The sequence below is a fragment of the Protopterus annectens genome, chromosome 2.part0, assembly GCF_019279795.1.
Source record: "Protopterus annectens isolate FY-2018-M chromosome 2.part0, PAN1.0, whole genome shotgun sequence".
Taxonomy (NCBI): domain Eukaryota; kingdom Metazoa; phylum Chordata; order Ceratodontiformes; family Protopteridae; genus Protopterus; species Protopterus annectens.
This window is the reverse complement of record NC_056728.1, coordinates 1436046790-1436067676: the sequence shown is the minus strand read 5'-3', so window position 1 is coordinate 1436067676 and position 20887 is coordinate 1436046790. Positions and strand designations below refer to the sequence as shown.

At 36.8% G+C, this 20887-nt stretch overlaps 1 protein-coding gene across 1 annotated transcript in view; it reads left to right on the top strand.

Moving 5' to 3' along the window:
- LOC122793530 (bifunctional heparan sulfate N-deacetylase/N-sulfotransferase 3-like) overlaps positions 1–20887 on the top strand; it is a 1344847-nt gene that overhangs the window by 344195 nt on the left and 979765 nt on the right. Inside the window, exon 5 of the mRNA XM_044061660.1 lies at positions 10651–10660. Coding sequence (XP_043917595.1) covers positions 10651–10660 — 10 coding nt within the window. The remainder of the gene's footprint in view (positions 1–10650; positions 10661–20887) is intronic.

The window sequence follows — 20887 nt, the reverse complement described above, 5'->3', positions numbered from 1 at the left end:
CTGATATGGTGAAGGACTTTTGATAGCTTAGCAAGAATGTGTATGTACTTATGTGTGAAAAGTGATTTTGTGGTTGTTTTGATAAGTGTTGTGGGTGATAGAGGGACTATGCTGTGGTGGTAAATACTTGAGGGTATGTGTAGGCTATAGTGTTTGCTGTGGGTGGAGTAGGTGAATATATGTTTTGATGGGATGGTAATGGTGGTAGGGAGAGTAATGTGATAGGAGATGAGGTGATAGGTGAGGTGATAGGTTATAGCTAGTACTGCAAGAGTGATGGCATTGATTGAACACATGTTGAGTGGCTGTAATGGTATGTGTGTAGGAATTAGTTGGAGGAGTGTGGTAATTAGTGGGAAGTATGTGTAGGTTGCAGTAAATGAGGATTGGTAGATGGTATTGTTTGGAATGTTTTGTGATTGGTTTTGGGGTTAGTGGGAGGAGTGTATAGGTATAAGTTTAGATGTAGTAGGGGCGGGTGGAAATTGGGGGAAGTTTCTTCTTGGCCAGCAAGCATTGCTGGGCACACATGGATTTAGCTCAGCCAAAACAAGCAGCATACACTTGGAAATAGCCAGGCTAACAATGAGTGACAACATTTTCAAGGACTGCAAAGTAGATAGAATTGGTGAGATTCCCCTTTATATAATGCATCTGTGGACAGTGTGGAAAAAGAGGAACATTTTCACTGAGAATGTTTCATTAGCATACGCTCGGTTACATAATTTCTCATTTACATCTCATTCAGACTTCATCTGTCTGTACTTATTCGCAGCCATTGTGCATTAATGTAAAGTGCCACTATGATTCATAGGTTTACTGCACTCATTCGTGGTCAGATTAGATAGCCTTAAAACATTCACACAATGACATTGAATACCACCCAATATATTTATACATATAGTTTTTTTATATTTTTCTCACTCAGTAATGGAAACACTGTGCTGTACAACTGTTGTGGTCATAACACCCAGCTGTTTTTTATACTCTGAGATATAATAAGTATTATATATATTTGGAAACCTTTGGCTTAATTCCATTATTGTGGTGTGCAGACCTTGTCCACATTTTTATGGCTTTTTTTATGAGCATTCTAAGAGTGGACTACTGAGCGTTATAACTTTTGCTACTGTGACAATTGCAGAAATGTCTGAAGGGACACAGCCACTGTTTGCTGTAGCACACCATGTTCGCAAAAACTGTGATCCAGTTTGAATAGAACATAGTTATTTTAACATGCTTGATGCAGTAAAAAACACATATGGTACCCCAGAACAATCCACATGAAAACTTCAGCCTGGCAAAATCTACATTATATGCTGACATCTACAATAAATGTAGTCATGTTTTCTACCCAAAGTTCAATGGCATAAGTGGAAGGAAGCTCTGTATTTCCAGTTGATTATCTGTGGGTAGCTGTAGTGAAATAAACTGCTCAACTGCTGGATTATTTGCATTCTTACTATTTCCTTTACAGTAGTTTGTTATGACCAGCTCCTAATATCTACCTCAACAATAGACAAAAGTTTTGTTTTTTTTGTCTATATGAATTTTACCTGTGTCACATTTCCATTGCTTTCAGTATCTGGTATCAGATGTAGAGTGAGACATTACATGCAATAAAACAACAGTGCAGACCTGACTATGACCAAGATAACCCAAGTTTGTTTAGTTAACTGAGAATTGGTAAAGTTAATTTAAGAGAGAGGAGTGTTGCGGAGAAGCCTCTTTCGGGGGCCAGGTTGCAGGCATTTTTCCCAGGGCAAATGCCCATCTATATTCACCACTGGAATCTAGTGATGGAGGGAGGCATCTGCCTACAAAGAGAAGTGTGGCTGTAACGGTCGCATCAGTCCTGCATGCAAGTGACTAAACACTTGAACTACCCCATTGCATCCCTACCCTTGGAACAATACAAGTATGCATAGAAGAAAAACTGTACCTGTTGTCTGAATACTGGGCAGGAAGTACCTTTTCTGTCTCCCTGTAAAAACAACAAATGATGACATTTGCTGTGGCAGTGAACTGATGACCAGCAGCTTGAGTGGAGAAATTACTCAAAGGGGAGAGAAAGAGAAATAACAGTACAAGCAGAATGAAAGAGCGTGACTGTTTGAAATGTTTACAGCCTGAAGTTGGGAAAATCATCTTGTAGGCTTTTTAATTGTATGATTTCTGCTGTTTACCTGAATTAGTCTGGACTTTGGCTGTAGTTCTAGAGCTTGATGAGTGAACTGAGTGATGCATACATGTACATATTTCTATATACATGTATTATATGTATTTATGGTTACAAGTCAAAATGGCGAACGTTCATATGAGCGAATGCCTGAAGCTATAAATAACCAGACATTCATATGAGCAAATGCTCTTTTCTATGTAGTTTCTGTAGGCAGCCTTTGGTATGCGATTGCAGTGCAGCTGGGCCAAGGAATTTGAATTTTTCTTACTGCTGTGTGATCTCGTGGTTGGTATATATAATTATCAAAGGATGTTGGGAGTATGGGGGGGGTTTGCCACTCCCCCAAAACATTGTTTTACTTTTTGTTGTTTTCTATCATTTTAGATTTCATCTAAAATGATCTTTTTTTTATTTTGTTCATATAAATAATACTTTATTGAAAGCACATGACCACAAATTAGGAGTAGACTGCAGTTTCATCCACTGAGCTGCCTTAGTAGCACTGCTTGACTATGGAAAACACCCCTATTTAAAAGTTAGTACACATCATGAGGTCATATCTCCCAGTGACATGACATCACATCATAAAACAAGTACATGCTAAATATCTACATATAAACAAATATTTCTCCTGCAATATGCACATTCAACAAACTATGTACAAATACAAATTAGAAATGTTTATAAGTAGAAAATGTATAAACATATATAAGATGAAAAAAGGAAAACCATTGTGTGCATATAAACTAAATATATCTATATATCTATCTGTTTTGCTGCCTATTTATACACACACACACACACACACACATATATATATATATATATATATATATATATATATATATGGGTCTACCTGACTTTGTCAGAGTCGCATATTATCAAATGTCACTTTGTCGACACTCAAAATATTGAACTTTCACTTCACCGAAGTAGCAGAACTATAAAGATCTTCCCAAAGTAAGTAACCTGTTGTGCAAGATGGTGAATTTTTCACTTCTACCAACTGTAGTGCGATCTTAGAGTTGGTATACTTTGTTGGGAGGGGGGGGCGCAGGCCCCCACATTAAGGGTGTTGGGGGGCATAGCCCCCCACCTGCATGGTTTATGGATGGTATGGTTTGAGCTTTGTTTCTTTTTGGGTAAGTGGTTGTACTGCTTCAATGAATTGGGAGTTCAATATTTTGAGTGTCAACAAAGTGAGATTCGATAATATGTGATTTCGATGAAATGAGGTAAATAATATATATATGTATATATATATATATATATATATATATATATATATATATATATGTTCATATATATATATATATATATATATATATATATATATATATATATATATATATATGTTCATAGGTTCATAGTTTAGTACTAAGCTAACTGCCCTTGCGAGCCATTTTAAACCTATATATATATATGTATATGGATCTAGGACTATTGAACAAAAGTGTGCCCTCCACATCCCCCTACTTTTATATTCTCTCTCCGAGGTCACACTACAGTGGGGAAAAGGGAATTCTCCCTTAACCACACCGTAGTGTGACTGGCACAACCAGCATACATAACCGAAAGTGCTGCTTTGGTGAACAGCACTTTCGGTTATGTATGTTTGGTGATTTCTGCTTTGGCAGAAAGTGCCATCGTGGATCTGTACAGATCCCATATATATATATATATATATATATATATATATATATATATATATATATATACGGTGCTGCGGTAGCATTGTCGCCTCACAGCAAGACGTTGTCCCGTTCGATTCTCAGCTAGAGCGTTTTCTGTGTGGAGGCATACGTGAATGGGCGGGGCTTCATTGAAGGTTGTGCATCAGGGCTGATAACTCAGCATGTAAAAATCCACTACCAAACATTAGCGGACCGGAGTTCCGCTGTGGCATCCCCTAACCGGGATAAGCCGAAAGACACAACAACAATAATGGATTCACTTCAGAATGTCGAATTTTCAAATTTTCAAATTTCATATGGTTGAGACCATATGATCGAAGTTTTGAAATCTCAAAACTCTGAAATGAAGCCAAAAAAAAAAATACAAAACCAAGTTTCTCAATATTTCTGCAGGGGAGCAAGTCCCCTGCACCCCCCACCCCCGCTACTTAAATATACCAACTCTAAGATCCCACTAAAGCGAGGAAAAGGGAAATCTCCCATTCCACGCTGTATGCAGATCTCTGTTCAGAATTTCCAGATTTCAAAACTTCGATCATATGGTCTCGCCCATATGAAATTTGAAGGTTTGGAAATTCTTCACTCTGAAGGGAACCCATATATACATATAATATATATAATTCAGAACATCTCATTTAAACCAGTTTGTAAAACAATGCTCCAAGATTAAAAATCCAGGTTCATCAACAGATTTAACATTTGTTTGCAAAACATAACATTAGAAGTTCCAGAAAAAACATGTTAATGGCTAAAAAAGTAAAAATGTGCCCTATTATGCTATAACATGTTTATACAGTTGACTTCTGGACTTTTTACAATTAATGTCACTCATATGTAATGTAGCACATAGTCTGAATGAACAGGTAGTCTTTCCTATGTAAAACACTGCATATACGTGTTAGCAGGTAAGCAATGTATTCTGTTTTGCATGGTAAATAGACTTTAATGTCATAGCTTCTTTTTTTCAAATCATTTTATTCATTTTAGCATATTTATAATATAGTCATATAAATAACTTCTTAATTGTAAAATGAGAATCTTGCCTGTATTGCTATATATATTTGAGAATCTTTGCATAATTCTATGAAAAATTTCTTAGAACTCTCAAAAGTCTTTGACATACTTTCTTCACATGAATGTTCTAAATGCTGCCTTCCAAACAATTTCACTGGCATGGTGAGTTAAGTTGATTATACTGAGTTTCCACTTGTTGTCCATATATGAGTTTTGGTCAGGTTGAAGAATATAATACATGTACGGAACATATACAAAGATAGGATTATATCAGAATAAAGAAAAACTTAATTGTTTCCATTTTTGTCTCTGGAAATTGTCCAACTAATATTAATGCTTAGATACTTTTACAAATTTTTTTTTTTATGTAGAATGGTAGTATTAAATGCAGTCTGTATGTCAGGTTTTTTGTATAATTTCTTAGTGGTTTTCCTGAGAACTGGCAAAGGAGTAACAAACATGTCCTCTTATATAAGTGCACAGATTATAGAAATTGAAGGAAAGTGTAAAATTAAAGAACTTATCTGGGAGCATAATAAATGCATTTTACTGTCAGCTAGAATCAGAAGACTGGGCCTGAAATGACCCTTCCTAGGTCTCTGGTCCTTGCAATAAGAAGCAAAATGAGCTAAGTTACCATGTTCAGTAATGGATATGGTTAACAAGTACATTAGAAAGGAACATACCCTGTAGCTATGGAAATTAATAGATTAGATTGTGTCTTGCAGTTCTTATCTGCCATGTCAAGTACTTCCTTGTAAGAAGGGGGATGTGTTCTTTTTATATAAAGTGAGAGTGATATTTTCCCAAAATACTATTTCTTCTGTAACTGTTTGATCTATTAAATTAAAACATTTTACGATGTTTATGCATGATAATCTATGTTCCATCCGTGATGTTTCCGAATGAAATAAGCTTTGCTAGAAATTCAAAAAACTGACTTGTTTGAAAGTGAATAGCATATGGTCAAAGACATTACAAGTGCATATCTTCTTGCTCTGAATAGCAGCAATATCTGACTTAGTTACGCTTCCTAATGTAGAACTTATTACAAACTGGGGAAATGTATGATTTTCAATTATTACTCGATTATCCTCCTAAGCAAGTCCGGAATGTATATATAGGTAAGAACCAGCCAATTTCATGAATAGATATTCCACAATTATTAGTTACATGATATTTAATTATGCTTACTCAGTGGCCAATAATTTGGGTTTAAAAAGCTGATAGTTGTAAGCAGTAGAATTTCAAAAGTTGCATAAAACAGCAGTACATGTGAACAATATGATCACAGCAGTTAGAGAGGTTTCTTGTAATGGTGCACTATCCTGTATGGTTTAGACTAACATGGCTGATAAATCTGCATTGCTAAGAACTCTATTAAGAGCAAGAAATAGGACAGGAATGGAGGTGTCAGTGAGGTAAAAACGAAGTTTTCAAGAAACTAGTTATGATGCTTCAACTTTAAAATATTATAATGAGGATAAGTAAGTTGTTTCACTTGTAGATGTCAGATACCATGTATAGGAGTTGTGATTCCACAACAAAGTATACCAGATGCTTATGGGTCAAGAGCATTTAAAGATTAACAAAATAAGCCATACTCATGTAAAAAAGGAACTGTTTATATAGTGGACAAGTATGATAAATTCTACAAAATTACCAATGGTAAAGAAGTTCAGGTGAAAAACCTTGCAAAACACTTTCAGAAAGCCATTGTACAAGATGTAACAGAGACTGCAGGAAATATTACTTAATTTACAGGTATGATCTGAAAATGAAATACAAACCATGCAAGGAATTGCATATAGCATTTAGGGTGAAATAAGCATATATATAAAAAAAAGAAGCAACAATAAAGATAAAGAAGAATTAGATGAAGATTAGATAAAGAACTAGGCTATTTGGGTAGTACACCAGACAACAGATGCAGAAGAAAAACTAAAGTAATTCAAGATGTTTTGATACTGATTTAGAAATGCAGTGACTAGAAAAGAATACAGTAAGAGGCATGCGTGAACAAAGAGCATCTTCTTTTGTTTTGAAGAAAAAAAATAAGTTGTGTCCAGGGCTTATTGTACAAAGCTGACAAGATAATAACTTCCAACCAAATGAGAAGACAGATGACAGGAGGAGGTACACAAATTACATCTGGGAATAATTATGGTTAAAAGAAACAGCAAGATATTGGACAAGAATGTAACAATTCAAGTGGTGCAGAACTGTGTCATCTACAATGCATACCATCTCAGCAATTCAAAGGAAAAGGTGGTAGCCTTATCAAGTGTCAGACAATGCAAGGAGGAGACTGGTCTCATATTTATTCCGTTTCACGAATGGCATGTGTCTTATATGTGTGGATAATTATTACGTGAGCGCTCACATCTAACAACAATCTGTAATACAAAAGCCAGGGATTCAAAAGATTTCTCTATGAGTGTAAGTTCAAGTACAGTGCCATTACTATGTGAAGAATACGGGGGCAAGTGAAGACAGTTAGGGGAAAGAGAAGTAGGAAAGGCAACGAGGACTGTCATTTTTGCAGTTATGGAATGATGGAATACTCCTTTGCAGAAACCCATTCTTTCAACTCATCAGCTCAGTTGTTAATGAGCAGAAGGCTGAGAACTAAGTAGATTGATTCGACTATAACACTGCTATCAGAAAATCAATACACATCAAAAGAAATGTTATAGAGAAGTCAAAAGAGATAGAGATCCTCAGTGATATTAACAAACTGGATATAAAGTTAGAATGCAAAAAAATATTTGAATGTTTGCAGACTGAAAATGAAGTAGTTGATAAAAACACTGAATAAAGACCATTTATGTTCTTTGGGGGAAACATGGAGAGTTGCACAGAAAAAAATCACACACATATATGTAAAATAAATATGTCAACGTTCTGAGAAGAACAACAATCAGTCATAGACATCTATGTAAAATAAATATGTCAACGTTCTGAGAAGAACAACAATCAGTCATAGACATCTATGTAAGATAAATATGTCAATGTTCTTAGAAGAACAACAACCAGAAGTCTAATAGGCCAGTCTTGGAAAACTGAACTTGTAAGAATTGTAATGGTCAAGCTTCACAAAGAGAGTCTCTTACAGTCATGTATCATGTTAAAGGTATAAAGCAGCAAGACCTGTGCCATAAGGAAGAGGAGAAGTCAGGAGAGATGTGCCCTACCAGATACTCTTATCACTGTAAAACCAGTAAAAATCAAATATATATATATATATATATATATATATATATATATATATATAGACAGAGAGAGAGCGTAATTGGAAAGTCAAATGCGACTCTGTGGAATAAATGGTTGCATTTACTTTTTTAATAAAATTTATTTTGAATATGTTCAGGAAATTTGCTTGGATATAAAAAGCCTGTGGTATGTCTAGCAGTGGGCTAAGGATAACATTTTATATGATTATCATAATATAATACAATTTGAAACCAGATGTATGCATACATATGCATATGCTTACACACACATGAATACACGCACACACACACACACACACACACACACACACACACACACACACACACACACACACACACACACACACACACACACACACACACACACATACACACACACACACACACACACACACACACACACACACACACGCATGCATACCTTCATGTGTTAATGATCAAATTCAAAATTGTAAACACAATTCAGTAAACCTCAAATCATCAAACTTCAGCAATGGCTTTTAACATGGGTCCTGCTGAGGGACAAGTCCATGGCCTCTCACTCTTTGCAATTGGTGAATTGAGGTTTGATGAACTGTGAGTGAGCAAAATCAAAATTAACTACAAATCTTTTTTAACTATGTCAAGAGTTCAGGAACTAATGGCCAACAATGTTTAGAGCAAGGTCCACAGTAATAATGCCCACTCTGACCAAAAGGAAATAGCTAATCTCTTACTTGACAAATTTAGTGTAAATTTTACTGAGCCAACAGTTATAGCAATTCCACAAATTCCTCAGTTCAAGCCATCCTCTTTAATTACTATGGACCAAGTCCTCACAGCCCTCTCAAAGGTTAATCTTAGGCACAGACCCTGATAATATACCTGATTATCAGTACTAAATACAGCCCATCGGAACCGCTCCTTAACCTCTTTACTCTAAGTCTCTCTCTCTCCACTGGTTACGTTCATGAAGCCAAAACAACAGTCACTATAATGTCATCACACAAGGGTGGCCTGACCATGGATCGATTGGTCTCACTAGCCTGATCTGTAAATCTATAGAATGCATTATGTCAGACCTCATAAATCTAGCCATTAAAAGTTTCTTAATGGCTTTGTCAAAGGAAGGTCCTGTCTGTTTAACCTAATTAATTTATTTGAAAAAGTCATAGAAGCACCTAACAGTGATTATACAGCACATACACCAAATTGGGCCTCATTAAGGCCTTTGACACTATTGTCCCTGCAGGCTTTATTGGCAGATTTGTTTGTTGTTGTTCATCTTTTCGGCTTTTCCCAGTTAGGGGTCACCACAGTGGAATTCTGGTCTGCTAATGATTGGCAGTAGATTTTTTTTATGGTGCCGAGTTGCCAGCCCAAGGCCCACCCTTCAGCGAAGGCATGCCCATTCACGCATGTTTTTTGGAGGCCACTCGACTGCGAGGAGGACATGCACACTCCACACAGAAGGCACTCCAGCCGTGAATCAAACAGGAGAACCTCTTGCTGTGAGGCAACAACACTACCTCTGTATCACCGCAGCTCACAACCTGTATTGGCAGATTTGTAAATCTAACAAAAGTGTGCCAGACTGGTTATGGTTAAAACTAAACAAAATGATAAAACACAGCTTGGAAAACTGAGTGATACTTTTATTCGAAAATAAGAAAAGCAAAGTTAGCACTTTTGTGTATATTGTTTAAAATACTTCTTTAGACTTTCTGAGTTACAAATTTCCCCATGCTTTGTTAATTAGTAAAAGTAATATGACATTATCAGAGGTCAAAAAATTAAAAGAGCAAATCTCCATGTAAGCTGAGTTGCACCTAAAAACATACACTTTAATTTTTTTGTTCATTCAGTACACATTTTATCTAATACCCTTGATATGCTATTAATTAAAGAAATAGTAAAAAACAACTGTCAGATTTTAGTTGGAGTCCCAATTGTAGAAAAAGTTGTAGTTAGATCATTGATTTGTTATTAACAAGTGTTATAATATCAAGAACATATCAGAATGATACAAGGTGGGAGACAGCCATGAAACTTGAGTCAAGGGAGCTTATTTGTGCAACACATGTAAAGAATGTAAAGCTATTTTCAATAGTCCTTTTTTTCTGTATAAACACTAGTATAAGTTATGCTGTCCCAAAGTATTGTAATTGTAACACAACTTTCATGATATATGTTGCTGATTGGCTAATATACCTAGTACTTAACGTAGGCAGGACCGCTAGAAAACTCAATTCAAGAATTCATAAGCTGTTCTAAAGGAGGCATTGCTGAAGATAATTTCTTATCTTTTGGCCATTATATCTCCACAGTAATTTGAAAAAATCTACCTGGCTCATCTAATTTCCAAAGATATCAACTCCAGATTCAAGGAAGTCTTAATTTTCCCTTTATATCTCATCAGACCCATTATTGAATGTAATGCCCTTTTGACATGTATTTTTCCAAGCATATCACTCAGCATGAGAGACTTCAGAGATTTATAACCAAAAGTATCAGTGGCCAAAAAATACTTACCAGGAGAGACTGGCAGCATTTTCTCTGTACTCAGTCTGTTATAGACCCCTCCATAGGGATCTGTGTCTAGCCTTTCAAGTCATGAATGGCATGACCGTTGACTTCTTATTTCTTCAGAGAACAAGTTGTGCAACGAATACCAGTTAAAGGAACTATACTTTCATAAACAGATAAATAAAATACGGTGGTATCATAGCTCCATATCTGAACATATCTCACATCTCTGGAAAAAATTCTACTACATGTCAAGAAGAGAAGAGAAGCATGCTTGTCACCTTACAAAAAACCTAGATAATTGGATTGTCAGCCTCAAATACGCCAAAGTCTGTCTTCTAGAGTCCTCTTTGGGGCTGGAAGGATACGCCAAAGTCTGTCTTCTAGAGTCCTCTTTGGGGCTGGAGGGAACTTTCGAATATGAGTTACTGGCTAGGCTTATAATAGTCTGCAGTCTGATTGCCTTGTACCTACCTTTGAACCTGTGGAATAACAGGATTTGACCACAGTTCACTCATCAAACATCTATGATAGATAAATAGATACAGATATATACACATAATGTATTCTACAGATTTCCAGTCTACTTAATTTGGTCGATAGGAAAGCTGTCAAATCTGGTACCGGACCACTATTACACTGAGACTGCAGAATATGCCATTTCCCTGATATTGTACATTCTTGGAGATGCTATATTTAAGTAGCAGGAGTAGTGAGTTTAGAGCCCCCCCACACACACACACACACACACATGGGTATGCAAGGATGGCTGCTCCCTGATAAAAAATATTCTTTGTGTTTGAACCCTCTGGGGTTATAGCTTGGAGCATGCACAGTGGTGGATTGACTTTCTTTTTTTATATATTTTCTGACAGCATTTCTGATGTCGATCTACTGAAGTTTCAGTTAAGTATATATAGAGACATAATATGTTAGAGATGTCTTAGCTTTTAATGGATGTATAGATATAAAAATATTGCTGTCCTGCTTACATTTGTTATTAGTTTAGTTTGTTAACTGTAGCAGACCAGAGCAAGACATTTACTGTGTTGAATGACTTGGCAATGCCTTGAGGTCAGTTCTAATCATTCATTTCAGTCAATGTTTAGAGGGTTGGGAGTGGGGCACCAATGATAACCAGTTTGTTATTGTGCTTGAGAAATGGATTCAAGAAATTTTCCACAAAAGCACATTAACCCTTCTGTTATCTGTCTACCATGTGGATCTCATCAAGAGACATGCAGTTTACCTTCCTTTTGGAGTTCTGTGTGAATCATAGAAAGATGGGTATCAATAGCAATACATCCTGTCTGTATTTTCTTCTACAGATTGAATAAAATCAGTTGATGGGAGTGTATAGCAAGAACAGGTATGGAAGTCCTTGGCATGGAAAGTATGTTACGATAGTTATCACCCACTCCATCCCATCTGCTGTGAAAAAAATATGCCATACTGCTGGAATAGTGAGGCCCCCACAGCTTTTGCACTATGCGTGGGTCCCACATTACTCCAGCAATGTTTTACATTCACTAAAATGTAAAAACGCATTCATTATTCAGTTTCATAATGTTATAACTTGAGTCAATGGATCTGAGCAGGTGAACAATTAAACATTGTTCAGTTATGCCAGAATACAGGACAAAAGCATTGAGAGAGGTGGGACTGATGGTCTTTCTATTAACACTTGTCTGCTATGGCATGATATGGCAAGCATTTCATTTCATGTCGTAGGCCTTTGTATGAGTACATTGTACAGCATATTATCTTGGACTCATTTACATCTTCTGACCGCCTCTAGATAAAATAGCATAATGCTTTTAATATTCATTAACTTCTAAGTTATTTGAAAAAGAGGAAGCATGATTCTTTTTTGTACCTCTGGTATTTCTTTCTTTATGCATATGTAAATCGATAGAATAGATGGCTAGATGGAAAACAGCTAGATAAATGGATAGATAAAAAAAGACTTTCAGCTTTTCCCTTTAGGGGTCGCCACAGTAGAACTTCGGTCCGCTCATGACTGGCAGTGGATTTTTATGGTACCGAGTTGCCAGCCCAATGCCCAACCTTCAACAAAGGCACGCCCATTCATGCTGGCACCAACCTGCATGTCTTTAACTTCACTCGACCATGAGGAGGACATGCAGACTCCACACAAAAGGTATTCCTGCCAAGAATCGAACAGGAGAATCTGTTGCTGTGAGTCGACACTAACCGCTGCACCACCGCGATGATATCTGTAATTATAAATATATAGGCAGATGTAACATAGATTCATATATATATATATATATATATATATATATATATATATATTAGTATATGTATATATATATATATATATATATATATATATATATATATATTAGTATATATATATATATATATATATAAAACACTTTGAAATCTCAAAATACTGAAATGTCGAATTTCAGTATCTGGAGACCAAAGTGTGGAATCTGCAGATTTGCGAAACTGCAGAATGTCGAACCCACGGTACTGATAGCACATTAGGTAAGTGTGGTTTTTGTAAGGGTTTTGGGGAGGGTTTGTGTGTTTGTGAGTGTGTCGGGGAGTGTTAGGTGTGGGTTAGGGTACGTAGGTGAGAGTGTGAGTGTGTCAGTGTTGAGAGTGGTGGTGTTTGTATCTGTGTGATGTGTGTGTGTGTGTGTGTGTGTGTGTGTGTGTGTGTGTGTGTGTGTGTGTGTGTGCGAGGGGGGTATGGAATGTATGTTAGTGGGTTTTGTGTGTGTTGGTGTTTAGTGTGACCTTGGAGTTAGTATATATAAGTAGGGGGTTGCCCCCCACATGAGGGGGTGCAGGGGTGCTTACCCCCCTGCTTATAGTAAGTGTGTGTGTGTGTGTGTGTGTGTGTGTGTGTGTGTGTGTGTGTGTGTGTGTGTGTGCGTGTGTGTGTTTGTGTTGTTGTGCAGAGGTAGGTCTAGTTGTGTTTGTGTGTGTGTTTTAACGGTCACGGTTTTGGGTTTCATGGTTTTGGTTTTAGAATTTTTGATGTTTTGGATTTATAGTCTTGAAATATTGAAATTCGATTTTTTCAGTATTTCAAGATTATAAAGCGACTATATATATATATATATATATATATATATATATATATATATATATATATTATACACATATACACACACACACACACACACACACACACACACACACAGATAGATAGTGTGATGACCCACCACTTGGTCAGTAATCAAGCAGCCTCAATCCTCACTACTGGCACCTGTCAGAGACGTTCACTGGGAGGATAACAACTAAACACACATTATTCCCAGATGCAGCTCTCTGCATCAAGTGCAATTTCCCTTAAGAGTGCACAGAGACCACAGTCAGTCCTGGGCTGGTTTCTCCCTCTTTCTCCAGATCCCCAGTAAGACTCCTCACTGGCACAGCTATAGAGTTGAGTCCTTAACCAGGGTTCCAAGCCAATTCCTCCAATACTCTCTCTGTCCAACCATTGCTTCATGTCCCTGCCCAAGTAGCTGACACACACACTCTTGTCGATATGATTTGCACATACACACACACACACACTCACACACACACACACACACACACACACACACACACACACACACACACACACACACACAACTGGGAAAGGCTGGCACAAATTTATTAGCTTTGCCCACCAGAACCCCTCTCCAGCTACCTTAAGGCTCTTAACAAATTGTGTCCAATTTTACTGTGTAATATTAATACTAATATAAATGGTAGTTTGACCAAGATCAAGGCTATTAGGAGTGGCCCATGCAGTGTCACCAAATAAATATGCAAGTACTCTCAAAACTTAAATATCTCTACAAAGACCAGCCACAATGAAAGGTTTAAATATATTTAATAATAAATAATAAAATAACAAGAAAATACTAAGTATATATTCACAGTGACATCAGAGTTCAATTCACAGGAAACATTTAAAATAACATTGCAGGACAGGCTCAGACAAATAAAGAAATACAGTATCTAAACTAAGCTGCACCATAGGCCTGACTGAAGAGAATTATACTATTCCCTAATAACTTACTTAATAGAGTAAGGCAGATGGTGTGGTGAATGGTTCTTCTTGTTATCAGGCTCCAGACAGAATACAGAATGCTCAGTCTCTCTAAGAGACATCTCAAAATAATATTTAAAATATTACTGCTGGGATAGCTTGAGGATGACATAATTTCTGATCATCTGACTTCTAGTTCCCATGCAAAACCCCCATTGCTAGAAACTGGCAGGACTTAGCACCTACCTGTAAAAATACACACACAGGGTTTTTTCTCAGATTTTTGGCAAGTGCTGGAAATCATAAAACAATTGCGTACCTCCACACTTCCGGTGAGTAACTAGTTCACCCAAAAGATAATACAGAAAGCTTCCTAGTACAGACTTTGTGTCTCTGGCTACCTTGAAACCTGTGAGATAGCATCTCTATGGCCTAGGCTATAAAGTGATTTCATTTCAGATATTTTTTTAAAGTTTGCTGGACTGAGGTTAACCCTCCAATTTCCTCTGTTAAAACATATACATTTAAACAATTACAATAGTACATGTACATTTCTGTCCTCTCCAGTAAAGCACACTGTGCATACATTTCAAATACAAGCACTTTACAAGTAGCTTTTCAATGAAAACATCTGTACAAATGATGTACACATGACATACAGCTCTAATATATCTGTAATACCAATATCTTGTTCAAATCAGTCTTACATTCACAAATGACATATAATTATTTACAAAATTCCAGCTAGCTGTGCTGGCAGTACCTCCTTTCATCACAGATAGATAGATTAATAGATACATATTAATCACTGTGAAAAGTGAAGTCAAAGGTATTCATTTGCATTTCAAATGTTGTTATTATAGAACTAATATAAACTTTTGACACTGCCATCTATTTACTCATTTCTTCTATGTATCGAGATCTGTATCTGGCTGTCTGCATCTGTTTATGTATCTATTTATGTATCTGTTTTTCTAATCTGTCTGTCTTTATCTATGTGTCTATTTATATATCCACTTTTCTATCTATTTGGCATTTATCCATTTTTGTAACTAGGTTAGCCCCTACCCCAGCCAAAGCCAGTTTACAATCAATATCCTAAAAGAAAACCAAGTAATTTTATGACATAGAAACAAACAGTAGAACAAAAATAAGTATAAGTTGAAGACAGAGACTCTGGGTCTTACTGATACAAATATGCAATGAAAGGAATATTTCGTAACAGCAGCACAGGAAGCAGATAATAAAACTTCTCTTGTAATTACTGTTAACCTACCAAGTTGCACATGATGTAGCAGTGCATCTCAGGCAAGATGGTAGGGAAATATGGGAGAACGAGCTGGTGTAGGTACTACATTAATAAAGAGTGAGCTACTGTAGTATGGTGGTGGGGACACCTGACTTGATACTGTCCAACAGGTGATAGTTGGGTACTGAACACTCACTGGTGGGAGGCTACAATGAGTATGATGATAAGGAATGACAATACAAAACAGGGAGAAGAAAACCAGCCAAACAAATTTGGCCAAGGAAGGAGTAAATAAGGGGTACAAGCGAGGGGGGGGGGGTGGTACAGAGATTTCAGACATTGCAATCCTTTTCCAGCTCTATGAATAGTTTCTCAACTTCTTTGCTAGGAGTGTCCTTTAGGAGTCAATACTCCAAGTAGATGGAGAGGTCTTCTTGTCACAGAAATGTACACTTCTGTCAACATAGCAGAGAAGGAACTTATGGAATACTGGGGCAAACTAAGAAACTGATACCCATGTGTGAGGAGTAAGCCCATGCAATGTCATTTGCCTTCTCCCGATAGGAGTCACCAGAGCAGATCATCAGTCCACAGATTGATTGGCACTGGAGTTTTTACTGTGTCGATTTGCCAGCCCAGCGTGCACACACACACACACACACACACACACACACACACACACACACACACACACACACACACACACACACACACACACACACACACACACACCACCTACCTGCATGTCTTTAAAACTCATTTGACTGCAGGGAGGACATGCAGACTCCACAAAGAAGGAGCTCCAGCCGAGAATCGAGTAAGCCCATGGTTAGCTAAAAAACTGCAGCATACACAACACATAGGGGCAGCTTGCATGGAATAAATGACAGACATGGTTTTTTTTTGTGTTCCTCTTTTTTTGTTTTCTGTCACTGCATTATGTAAGCTAAATTACGTATAAATAGCAATAGGATTCTGTCCCTGATGCCAGAGGTATCCTGTAAGATTTCCTTTACTGGTGATACTGATTCTAATTCTGACAGGAAACATAGCTCAGCAAATAACTAACTAAATAAATAAATAAGTGTGCTTCCTGATGCATAAGCAATAATCACTGCTGTTCCTTAATTAAAACATGTTAGTGGATATGCACTTTTTTTCTTAATGAACAAATAAGAACAAGTCTGTTCTCTATGTTAGGGAGTTCTCATCTAGACTTTTAAACTGCAGCTGTAGAACCATTCTGCATGTTATTTCCTAACCTGCTCATTATATCAAATTTCAAGGCTACGCTGAATCTAATCTGCAAAATGCAGCAGCATTACTGGACCCTGGCTGCCTTGACAGTGCTTTTCTAAGCAGAAGTGGGCAGCAAAATACCAGTTAATGGCTTATTTTGTATGCCAGTTATAATCTCTGCAAAATAACAGGGTCAGTTATTTCAAAAGCAATAAAGAGCTAATCAGCACACATAATGAGTGCAAAATATCCTCCAAGCTTATTCTAAGTGTACTCCCTTATTTTCTCTTTAAAAGTGTAAGCAAAAAAATTACTCTGGGTTAAGATAACTACAGTGTGATTCTTATCAGGCAGGCTAAGTAGAGAAACACTGGCATTACTGTTGTCATAGTAAATTCACTTTGGGAATGTCAATACACAGAAATCACACAGATGGTCAGGAAAAGCAGTGCACATGCCCTAAATTCATGATATTTAAAATGTGATCTGTTTAGAAATCTATGCCTTAAATTTGTTCTAGATAGCTTCCTGGAATGAAAAAAAAATTTAAACAGGATGGGTCATTAGTAGAGAAGGCCGTCAGGGCCATGTTGCATTAAATTTAATTTGAAAATTCACCTAAGGAAAGGGCAAATTCACTGGTACAGTATTTCTAGCAGATGTCGTGAATCATTTACATCCATCTTACAAAATTATCTTGAGAACTTAGCAGCTGAAATACTTCCCTAGGCTCATTACATGAAAAGCAGGACAGAACAAACTGTGAGGATAATGCTCATGTCTGCTACTCTTTTTGACAAACATTCTCTGAAGCTATTTTTCAATGACTTATGAAGAATGCTTATAAAATTTAAATTACTATAAAATGAATCCACAGCTGTGTAGAGACCTGAAACATTGTTATGAAAACAGTGACATGGCATTCTTAGCCAAGTCCAAAGAGAACGTGAGTTGGGGTAAGGAATTAAAAGGGGTAGCCATCTAAATGAGGATAAGTAGCAAATGCAGGCAGAGTCTACAGCTGCACTTTATATAACCATTGTATATAGCCTCCATATTAATTGCTGAATTAATTAATTTAATTTAATTTAATTAATTAATTAATTCATTCATTCATTAATTACATTTCCATTTTTTTGACCAGGAAAGTCTGACTTTAAGGAGTCCACCTTTGCAGAAAGCCTGCACTCCAATCTGCGATAGCGAGCTTCATTTTTGATATACATACACACACACACACACACACACACACACACACACACACACACACACACACACACACACAGACACACACTGTCATAGTACAATCAGAAGAATGCATTTATTTATCATTTATTTATTTGTATTTGTGAACTGGGACAGTGCCCTGAGCCTTCATACTCAGGCCTGGAAATCTGTACTGCTAAGTCACTTGCTTAGAGTGCATATAGTCACACAATAGACAAATGGTGGCTGAGTGCATCAAACACTAGACTACAGGGTAAAGCTCATTAACAGCTCAACAATGCATAAGCCTTTGCACTGGCAGACCTTGAAAAATATTCTCTGGACTTTTTTTGAATGGATTGCATAAATAAGCAAGCAGAGAAGACAGTTACTCAGGAGATCAAATACAGTGCATTCAGTTGAAACATTTAAGTAGTATTACTTACACTGTACATTTCACTTCACGTAGAAGCAACTTAACAAATAACCATATAACACAATTCACAACAGCAGAGATCAGTTAGATTTCTTAATGAAAGTACATGACAGTGAAAAGTAATGAAATGCATATGTGTGTGATGAAACCTGAAGATAATGAAGATAAAGACATTACAGTAACCATATGAGGACATGAGAGTGGTAGTTTAGTATAATATGAAATGGTGAGAGGGTAATAACATTAAACTCATGGAATGCCTCACTCAAGGCATTTCTACCTGCCAAACTGGACCATTGCAGAACCTGATGTGGAACTCCACTAATATCTGTTGAGTCTCACTACGTCTGAAGAAGAGAAACCAACTTAATGAGATGAGTTGGAGTTCGAATGAGCTGCTTTCTATTAAAAGAATAACTTGTCAGTAAACAGACGTTTGACATTTATGCATTCCATGTATACAGCTTTTCAGAGCAAGGTTAAAATGAAGATCAGGGTCAAGAGACGAGAGGAAAAAAAGTTTTGTATCTGCAACTACACAGCTGAAGTCCCAGGATGCTATATGATGCTACTTTGTGGCATTTTTCAATTCCAAGTTGCTTGGCTACCACAATGAAAAAGACAAACCCTCCAGTCATTTCTGAATGCTGGTATCATATAAGGTGAAACCGTGAAGCAGATCTGATTAGAGGGCACAAGGAAGGGCCTACCACCTGATTAGTGAGCATACAGTGCAGTGCTTGCCAGGCTAATGAAGTATCTCCGAATCTGAAGAAGGCAAGAGGTGAGCCATGTCAGGTCATTGTAGTCTCCAAAGCAGAATACAGTGTTGAGATGCGCTCAGGAGGATGGTTGAACATCTGACCATGCAGATATATACCTGCTCTAATTTTGAGAATAAAGCTGTAGGAAGGTCGGTAATGATACTACTTTGGACTCTATCAGAACTATGCTAGAATCAAAGAGTCCTAAGGATGGTCCGTGAGGAAGGGTTTTACCACATATAGCATTTCTGCCTTACTTTTGTTTTTTTTCTTAACAATGCTTAATGTTATTTCTTTATCTAATTGGATACCAAAGAGTTTGGCTGAAATTACAGTTTCCAGTAGGGTGCCGTCTATTGTCTTGAATTTAACACTGGAGAGATAATTGACATTTATTCAAAATAAGGTTAGTTTAGTTTTATGATTTTAGATGAAGACCAGAAGATCCAGAATTGGGTAGAATAATTAGAGGCTATATGAAGGAAAATTAATACATATTGTCCTGTTTTATTTTGGGTACAATAATTAGAGGCTATATGAAGGAAAATTAATATATATTCTCCTGTTTTATTTATCTGATAATTTGGTAAGGGAATGTATCCAAACCTCCCCTTTATCAGCCATGGTCTTTGGACTGCGCAGTTGTGCAGCGGTAGAATTATCACCTCACAGCAAGAGGTTCTCCGGTTTTGTTCTTGGCTGGGGTGCCTTCTGTGTGCAGTCTGCATGTCCTCCCTGAATTCATGTGGGTTTCCTCCGGGTGCTCCGGTTTCCTCCCACATTACAAAGATATGCGTCTGGAGTGGTTCTCCTCGGGCCACCACTGAAAAATGGCTTTGTCAGACTTTCCCAGTTAACAAAATGTTAAATAAAAAAAATAAATAAATAGTCCAAGTCAAGAATGAAACTGAAGTGAAATATAAAGAAAAAAGTTAAACATAGATACAGTGTTCAGCAACATTGAATATAGACACAGTACTCAGTAGCATAATATATATTTTTATTTATTTATTAACATTCTTTAACCAAGATAGTCTGACTGTGTCAACAAAACACCCCCTTTTCAGCGGATGCTTGGGGAGAATACTTCAGGCATCTATCTTACAAAGGCAATGTACACAAAAGAGAAAAAAGTTACAATAATTTTCTAGCAGGATAAAATAATAATGCAAAAAAAAAACCCTTTTGACTAAACATTAGTAACATAGGAATTAATATTATAGATTTACAATAGATTGCATTGATAATAAGTCACATTTACATATGCAAAGCAGATTAATGGCAGATGTATCCCAAAAATCAGTCACATTCATACGCAGTTGCAAAGCAATGCGTTAGGGATAGTTG